The sequence below is a fragment of the Nicotiana sylvestris genome, chromosome 9 (assembly GCF_000393655.2).
Source record: "Nicotiana sylvestris chromosome 9, ASM39365v2, whole genome shotgun sequence".
In the NCBI taxonomy this organism is placed as follows: Eukaryota; Viridiplantae; Streptophyta; class Magnoliopsida; order Solanales; family Solanaceae; genus Nicotiana; species Nicotiana sylvestris.
In genome coordinates this window covers 10,649,039-10,658,725 of record NC_091065.1, presented here as the reverse complement: position 1 = coordinate 10,658,725, position 9,687 = coordinate 10,649,039, and the positions used below count along the sequence as shown (strand labels likewise).

Below are 9,687 nucleotides of genomic sequence, written 5' to 3'. Positions count from 1 at the left end.
AATCATACTTGCCCAACTTTTCGAAAAATTTCCTCATGTCTCAAACATGATCATCCTGAGTTCTGGACTTGATAATCACGTCGTCCACATACACCTCTATCTCTTGATGCATCATATAATGGAAAATGGCGGTAATAGCTCTCATATAAGTTGCCCCGGCATTCTTCAACCCAAATGGCATGACCCGATAACAATAAATTCCCTAGGGTGTAGTGAAAGCTGTTTTCTCGGCATCTTCTTCATTCATCAACACCTGATGATATCCTGCGTAACAATCCACAAAGGATTGTATCTCGTGTTTGGCGCAGTTATCAACAAGGATGTGGATGTTGGGCAAAGGGAAATTGTCTTTAGGACTTGCCTTATTCAAATCTCGTTAATCCACACACACCCAGGTTTTCCCATCTTTCTTTGGCATGGGAACTACATTAGCTAGCCACGTAGTGTACTGGACCACCCGGATTACCCTTGCTTTCAACTGTTTTGTGACTTCTTCTTTGATTTTATCACAAATATCAGTCTTAAACTTCCTTTGTTTCTACTGAACCGGAGGACAATCAGGGTAAATTGGCAATTTATGCACCACTAGATCGACACTCAATCCTGGCATATCATCGTACGACCAAGCAAACACGTCTTTAAACTCAAACAGAAGTTGAATTATCGCATCCCGTGTTTTCTCATCAGTGTGAATGCTTATTTTTATTTCCCGAATTTCTTCAGAAGTTCCCAAATTAACTGGTTCTGTATCATTCAAGTTCGGCTTAGGTTTATTCTCAAATTGTTTCAGTTCTCGATTTATTTCCCTAAAAGCCTCTTCTTCATTATATTCCAGTTCTTGGTTCATGATTTCACAATTAGACAATATGTTTGGATCTGGGCGTGAAGTTCGCAAGCATGTCATGTTATTTAAAGTCGCATTATTATAACTGAAAAGAAGAAATAAAAGAGAAAAATAGCAAAAATCAGAAAGAATAAAGAGAATAAACGATGAAATATTGATTTCATTTCTTGGGATTAGGAAGATAACAGGGTTTACATTCAGGAATTTAAACAGAGAAAATATAAAGAACAAACATCCGAGCCATACCCTAGGGTAACTCATGATGCAGAAAAAGTGGCAGGACAAGTCTACCCGGACTCCCGCCTGATTGGGAATGGCGTAACCTTCCAATTTTGATTTTATCATCTGGTCCCATGTAGAGCACCTCAGCGGTGCTAGTACCTTCCACTAGCTGAATCATGTTGGTTTCATAAAGCATTTGCCTCATAGCTCCACATATATCTTTGATTTCTTTGGCTGTGAAGGCCTCACCATCTTCATTCTCGCTGTATTTTGGCTTGACAAAGGTCTGATATAGATGTGGCAATGGCTGTGGCAAGGCCCATCCTTCCCTTTTCCTCTCATTTGCCCAATCTTCATCTTCTGGGATAGGGTGGAAACCTATCCAAAAAAACTTTTCTGTTATGGGTAGGGTTATTGGCTCCGATATTCCTTGTAGAGCTTTTCCCAATCCTTTTCCCGGCTTGAAACCATGTTTGATCATCTCTTTTGCCACCATGATCGAAGCATTAGATAGGAAAGGTTGGGGGTAAGGGCTCCACTCTTCGTACTGTTCCACCACTACAACTTCGAAAGCCTGATAAATAATGTGTTCACTTCCCTCCCTAGCCTCCAAACATGGGACAGATGGGTCCCGATAAATAGACTGTTCATCTTCTCCGTGGACCACAATTTCCTGATCTTCATTCTCGAAATTCCCCATTTGGTGAAGGGTGGAAGGTACAGCCCCCGCGGCATGGATCCAAGGCCTACTTAGGAGAAAGTTGTAAGATGTATCCATGTCCAAAACTTGGAAGGTCACCTCGAAATCCACTGGGCCTATGGTTAATACCAGATCTATCTCTACGACGGAATCCCTCTTAATGCCATCAAAAGCTCTTACACAGATGTTATTGGGACGAATCTTTCCAGTCCCGATTTCCATTCTCTGCAGTGTAGAGAGTGGACAAATGTCAACACCCGAACCCCCATCCACCATTACTCGCTTGACATAAAAAACTTCACACTTGACAGTCAGATGTAAAGCTTTGTTGTTAGCCGCTCCCTCTGGAGGCAAATCGTTCTTACTAAAGAAAATTTGACTAACAGCAAAGAACCTTTCTACCATTCTTTCGAGTTGTTCAACTGAAGTCTCAGCAGGCACATACGCCTCATTCAGAGTTTTCACTAGGGTCTTCTGATGCTCGGCAGATCTCTTTAACAAAGATAGCATAGACACTTGTTCAGGGTACTTGCGTAACTGATCCACCACTTCATAATCAGGCATCTTCATTTTCTGGAAGAAAGCCTCTGCCTCCTCAGCACTTACAGGCTTCTTGGATGGAAAGCGCTTCTGTGTGGCATTGTTCACTTCTTGTACATCTGAATATTTCTTAGCAAAGGTATTTCCCGGAAGTTCTCCTGTGATTTCTTTACCTTTGTATGTAACCAACGTCTGTTGATAATTCCATGGCACCGCAGACGGGTCTGTTATTGGGTTCTGTGGCACGCGTCCGATAACCACTGGCTCATTTAGCCGAGGCAGTTTAATCGTCCCACGGACCACATAGGCTCCTTTTGGCACATATGTTGGTGTTCCCTTTTTCACTTCAAATTTCTTTGGAATACCCACGATTAACAGCTTTTCTTGGCGACCTCGTAGAATATAGAGAACCTCATTTTTCGGAGGCGCCATCTCTGCCTTTGCTTCAACCTTCTTTTCGAGTTCAATCTTGACAGTTTTAGTCTTCTCTCCCCCTTTCTCCTGCTTCGGGGTTGCTTTAGGCTTTCTTTCTGCATCAGCAATAGCAATTATGGCTTTCAAGGCGGGATCGAACTCTTTGTCTTTGCAGATCATCCCGATTACCGGCCTGTTGTTATGAGCGGGCAATGGCTTATTGGTCACATTCGGGGCTTCTTCGTCCCTCAACACCATTTTTCCTTGTTCAATCAAATTTTCCACAGCTTTCTTCAAGGTCCAACAGTTATCAGTACTATGCCCCTCAGCTCCTGAATGATAAGCACAGTGGACACCTCGTTGGTAAGCTGGATATTCTGGATTCTGGCTGTTTTGGGGAATAGGCTGTAGCAGATCCATCTGGATAAGCTTAGGGAACAGGGTGGAGTAGGGTTCACCGATTGGTGTAAAGTTGGGTCTCCTGGATGGTTCCCGGGGGCGAAAGTTATTTTGTGTTGGTCGGGGATTATATTGGTTCTGGTAAGGAGGTTGGTTTCTTTGGAATGGAGGTGGATTTCGATTGGCTTGTGGTTGCGGCCGGCCGAAAGGTTGAGCATTCATGACCGCAAAAGGTGAGGGAGCGTAGGCCATATCATTGTGAGGATAATAGTGTTGAGGGGTTCTTTCGGAGAATACCGGTTTATGATCCGGGTATCTCCTTCCTCTTGAAGCTGCCATGACCGTTTCTTCTTTCTTTTTCCCTTTGTCCATTCCTCCAGACCTGCCTTGAATGGCTTGGGAGGTCGCTCTTATGGCCGACTGGCTCAAGATTCTACCCGTTTTCAGACCATTTTCTACCATTTCCCCTATTTTAATTGCTTCTGCGAAAGGCTTTCCCATGGCCGACATCATATTCTGGAAGTAATCGGGCTCTTGGGCTTGCAGGAAGAAAGTGACCATCTCTACCTCATCCATTTGAGGCTTCACTCTTGATGCTTGTTCGCGCCACTTAATGGCATATTCTCTGAAGCTTTCTGAGGGCTTTTTCCTTAGACTTGTCAAAGAATTCCGATCCGGTGCAATGTCTATGTTGTACTAAAATTGTCGAACAAGATCTCTGGAAAGATCGTCCTAAATGTGCCATCGAGATATGTCCTGATCCATACACCACTCTGAAGCTATGCGGATTAAGCTTTCCTCGAACTATGCCATCAACAATTCTTCTTTGCCACCGGCCCCCTGTAACTGATTGCAATACTTCTTCAAATGAGCAATGGGGTCGTCGTGCCCGTCATACTTTTCAAATTTTGGTGTTTTGAACCGTGACGGCAAGTGTACATGCGGAAACATACACAAATATGTATAAGAGACTTGGGACTGCGGGCTGTGTTGTAGCAGAAAATGGTGGAGTAGTGAAGATGTTTGGAGCTGCCCCGAGTATGAATGCCTGGGGCCGAACCTCAGAAGTTGCTCCTACGAAATGAGCGGATATAGTAGGTTGTCCTAGTGGGATGTTCAGGTGGCTGATGGGAATGTTAAAGGTACCCGTTGGTCTTGGGAACATCTCGGGAAATCTAGGGATGATACTCGGGGGTTCTTTTCCATTTGTCCATGCGTCCCACATCTCCATTACCCTCAGACGTAAGATTCTGTTTTCTTCGGCCACTGCGGACTCTGAGGCCGGGACACCTAAGAGTGGGCTATCTTCCGAAATAGGGATTGTTGGTAGGGTCATTTCTGATGACACTTTTGTACTACCTTTAGATCTAGTAAAGTAGTGGTGCGAAGCCAGTTTACCACAAAAACAACCACCTATTTCTATAAACCTGACTGGAGATCAAAATTGGCAAATGGTTAGTTTGGGACAAATAACAGATAGGTAATCTCACATTGGGGTGTGATGCACCTACACAATTAAATGGATTTCTACATGTTTTGCACGGTTGTCTGTGTCATCCCGGCTTTCTTTTGTTTTTCTTTTGTTTTCTCCCACTTTGTTTTTCCCTCAGTTTTCTTCATTTTCTGCTTTCCCTTTTTCTTTTTCCATGGTTTTTCCTTTGATTTTTCTTCTGCTCTTTTGTTTCTTTTGTTTTTCCTTTATTTTCTTCCCTCTTTTTGCTTTTCTCTTTACGGTTACGGTTGAATCCGATGAGGATTGCCTACGTATCGCGACCCCCCACGAATCAGACCAAGCATAGTTCGTGAAAATTAAATGCGAAAAATAAAGAACAATTTTTGGGAATTTTCAATTTTCATTACTAAAACATTCTATTACAAACTAAACATTTTTGAAAAGGGACCTAATAGACTCAAAATAAAACCAAGTACAGACTCAAAAACTACTGATGCGAAAAGGAAGCCAACAAACAGACAACAAACTCGAAAACGGAAAATACAAACTCGAACTATGAGTACATTAAAGCTTCAAAAATGGGTGCCCGCGGGGCATCGTTCGGCCTCACCGTAGTCTTAGGTGCGAGATCCCTTTCAAGTTGCTCCAGTTCATACATTGTCCGCTTGACATAAATCATTATGGCTGAAAAGAAGGTGGTGCGGGTCATGTCTTCACACATTCAACATCTCTTGATGATGGAATGGGCAATAGTTTCAATCTTGTCCCTGGTTCGACCTTTTTCTATGAGCAAGCGCCTTATCTAATCATTACGGGCCTCCAAAACTTGAGAATCCTGAAGATGCTATCTCTGTAGCTGCTGTATTTCTACTTCCATTCGGGCCAGTAAATCATAGCAGTGTCCACTTTCGGTTTCAAAAGCTTGGGCTTGCTTAGCTGCCTTGTCCTCAAGAGTGATCATTTTTCGTTTCAGACTAGCAATGGTATTTTCATAATCCTTCCTTACCTGCTGTAGATACTGTGTGCGCTCTTTTGTTCTTTTTGCCCACTGTGCCTGGAGTTCTACTATGGTACCTTCGGATTTCTTCAGCTTATCCCGGTACTCAACGATTTCCATTTTCAACCCTTTTATCAACCGTTCATCCGACTGACTCCTTTGTTGGTTATTGGCAGCTATCCTCATTTGCTGGACTTGGGCCCTAAGCGCCTCGTTTTCTTGGGTCAACCTGTTCTTTTCTCCCTGATCAGCAGCAACTTGCACACTGTTCTCAAATTTCAGAGCTCCGATCTGTTGTTTCAGCTTGATAATTTCGGCTTGATAGCCTTCTTCTTTTGCTAGCCAACCCCATTGTTCTTGTGATGATTCAGTGAAATCCTGGATGTGGGGTCTTTTAGCTGGCCTCTGATGCTCAAGTTCTCTTCTGTACCATGCGAGGTATTCTGGCGACATTTCTTCTTTGGCCCGATCCTGCACACAAGTATCTGTTTGTAGATATTGACATTCATTCCAAATCTCGAGGACTTTTGCTTCGGGAAACTGTCCGTCAGGGCTAATCTCAATTACTTGAACACTAAGATATTCCTCCCGTGGCATGGTTTGGTATCTCCCGAGTTGTCTCAAAACCCGACATGGAGCATAAGGCTGGATGCTGTTAAGGCCCATCAAAACAAAATGCGACCTAACTGCTGGCATGTATATGATTTCCTCAACAGGCAATCATCCCAACGTCCATTGTATTTGACTGTCCGTGAGAGTATGAAAGTATGATATCCATGCTGTTACTCCTTCAGGCAGACTAACCCCGTCAATCCTTGTGTAAAACTCTCCTATACATGTCTTGTCAGACGAACCATAACTCAAGAGCAGGGAATGGTAGCATAGATGCTCGGTCATCCACATTTGTAGCAACAAGTTACACCCCTCAAAAAAGTTGCCTCCGGATTTGCAAGCAGTGAGAGCTCGGAAAATGTCAGACACGATCATAGGCGCAAGGGTGCTTTCATTTTGGGCAAGCAAGGTACTGACGACCCCGGCTACTTTTATATCAATATTCTTGTCTTTCCTTGGGAACACCAGGAGGCCTAAAAAGGTTATCATGAAAGCCACCCGTCTGTGCTCATCCCACTTTCGACGGTTATTTTTACTGCATAGCTTGATGTCCGTCTTGTTAAACCCTCCCACGTGGTCGTACCTGTCGTATATGAAGCGCAGAGTGCAGAAACCTTTTGCCAAATCTGGATTATGGACTGTCCTGGGTATCTTCAATGAATCTAAAAACCGATGCACCGTGATGGCTCTTGGAGCAACCAGATATTTTCCTCTTAACGGAACCTCAGAATTTCCGACGTACCCGGCTATTTCCTCCAAAGTCGGGGTGAGCTCAAAATCTGAGAAGTGGAAGACACTGTGCGCCAGGTCCCAGCAGGTGACCAACGCTCTTATAATATCACCCCGAGGCTTGATTTCCAATACACTCGTAAGACCTTTCAGATATTTCTTGACTTCGTCTTGTCCTTCTTTGCCTAAATCGTTCCACCATAGCCGCAACTCGAAAGGGATTTTAGTCATTATTGAGAAAGGTTCATTTTGCATCGTGCTCATCCTGCACATTTATTAAAGTGATTTTAAGCAAAAACAAAACTTTTATTTGACTCCAAACAAAATTAACTATTTCCTTTTCCAAATTTAAAATGAAAGACTCGGTTTTCAAACACGGCCTTTCAGCACTCCCAAGAACGAAGATTTTAAGGCTGTGAGAGTCAATCAATCAAAAATAAAAATTGACCAAAGGTGGCCATTATGCAGAGTCAGCCTTCCGACGTCAATCTCGGGAACGTTCGACTGGTTTTGACAAAACGGCATCACCCGATTTATTCATGCAAAAATTTAAACTGAAATATTTTTGGCTATTTTTGCAATGGGAAGGTTGGACCCGATGAAGGTTGCCTACGTATCTCACGCCCTGTGACAATCAAACCTGCATAGTTCGGGCAAAGAAACTAACTATATTTTAAAAACAAGGCTCATTCTTTTCATTTTCCATGGCAAGACAAACTATTTTTCCCTTTCTATTTTCTGAAAACAAGACAAAATAACGACTCTTTTTTTTCTTTTCATTTTCGACAAATAATAAACAACCTATTTTTCCCAAACTAAAATAAAAACCCTTTTTTTCCTTTTCAATAAAAGACTCTTTTTCTATTTTCTTTTGCTTTTAGTAAAATAGACTATTAAAAATAAAGTATTTTTCTTTTTCATTTTCTCATAATGTCGGCAGAGTTTCGATAATATTTGGTCATTGATTTTTCTGAAATAATCAATTAACCCCCTAACTGTTATTTCTCTCTTTTTCTCTTTTCCTCTTTCTCACAATTTTCCAACATTCCTGAGATTCATAAGCCGATCAACAAGCTGGTTCAAGACAAATATATGTACAGAACAAATAGGATGCATCAGGATGGTCTTTTCATTTCAGGTTGCTAGCCCTAGAGGGACCCAACCCCTGTGTTAAGTCCCCTAAGTCAAATGCAGAATGATGCAATTAAGCACTCCTACTAGGGATCCGGCATGAAGTCAAGTTATTCTAGGTTCAAAACCTGGGTATGTGTTCTAAACAGTGCACTCGAGCGGACAACTCGAGTCGAGGAGGGGGTAGCGTACCGGGGACCCGCGAGATCGTCCGGCTTTGCAACTTATCCGAGCCTCTTTTTTATTTCAGGGTATGACACTAACAGAATAGGGAGTCTCAACCAGTAAGCACATCTCCGGAGGTGAGAAGAGAAGGGTTTCGGCACAGTTTATATACAGTTCAGATAATATCAAAGCGGTAAAGCATTTAGCACATTTAGAATGAAACATGTAAGGAGATTAGATAAAGCCAACACAACAATTATGCTAAGCTCTAATTCTTAAACCCTGAACCGAAGTTCTAGGTAAATTTCCCCAGCAGAGTCGCCAGAGCTGTCACACCTCCCTTTTTACATCACCCCGAAGGATAATGTATAAGGGAGTTTTTCCATTTAAAGTGACATTATTCGGATCATGATTATTTATTTAGAGTCGTCACTTGGAATAGGTTTGTCTTTTGGTGTCCCAAGTCATTTATTTATCTTGAATCCCAAAACGAGGAAAATATTTGACTTCCCAATTGGATTCTGCGAACCAGAAATTCTAAGCAAGGAATTCTGTTGACCCGAAGGAAGGTGTTAGGTACCCCCGGATCTCGTGGTTCTAACACGGTCACTTAAACTATTATAAATGGCTAAAATCCGATTTTAATACATGTTGTAACTTATGTGCCCTTTTACTTTAAACCGCTTTTATCATTATTTTAAAAGAATTGCAACGTCGTAAAAATGCATCTCGAGCCACGTCACATCAATGCACCCGTGGTTGTTAACACATTTCGACTTTGTTGAAATTTGGATTCGGGTCACATAAATGTGCACCCTAATTTTAGGAAGATAATGTTATTAAAGTATGCGCCTAAAGAGACTAACGTGTTTTTATCTTTGGGGAAGGCCGTGAAATTAGTTAAACGGCCCATCCCAAATTCTAAAATATTTCATTATAACCATTTATTGAGGGCCCTGAAATATGTGCATTTTATTTAGCGAAACTCGTCTCGTTTGTTATTTAAAGGCCCACCTAAAGTAAACTTAAGGTGTCCTACTCAATTGTGTCTAAAAATAAAGGAAAGGTCCTAATCAATCGGTATTATTCAAGAACTATTACGTTTTAAACCCATGTTTTATTTATTAAAAGTTGCCCAACATTGACCTTCTGATCAAGACATTAGGCCCGGTATGGCCTGACTCTCGAATGAGTCCATCAAACTACCAACCAAAATGTCATCGTGACTCAGTTTGATATACATATGACAATAGGGTAGGAATTAAAATGCAACAACTCTTCATGTAAAGTTATCAATTCGCTACTTCACTACTTACTATAGCTGAATGAATCAATAGCGTGTCAGAAGCAGGCAAAATAATTCACGATCTGATTTTAATACTTACGAGTAGGCAATCAGAACCCAAATTCTGTTCCAATTAGTAAATTAGCCAACGTGAATCCGTTTCATACTACTGCCTGTATTAAGCTAATATCAACTT

General features: G+C 41.9%; 1 protein-coding gene across 1 annotated transcript; it reads right to left on the bottom strand.

The window, feature by feature from the left end:
- Positions 1 to 538: 538 nt before the first annotated feature.
- LOC138868173 (uncharacterized) lies at positions 539 to 4,350 on the bottom strand. Its single transcript, XM_070156822.1, has 3 exons — positions 4,180 to 4,350; positions 1,168 to 3,815; positions 539 to 929 (listed from the first exon to the last, which is right to left on the bottom strand). The coding sequence occupies exons 1-3, from the start codon at positions 4,348 to 4,350 to the stop codon at positions 539 to 541; spliced, it is 3,210 nt and encodes a 1,069-aa protein (XP_070012923.1).
- Between the last annotated feature and the right edge of the window lie 5,337 nt (positions 4,351 to 9,687).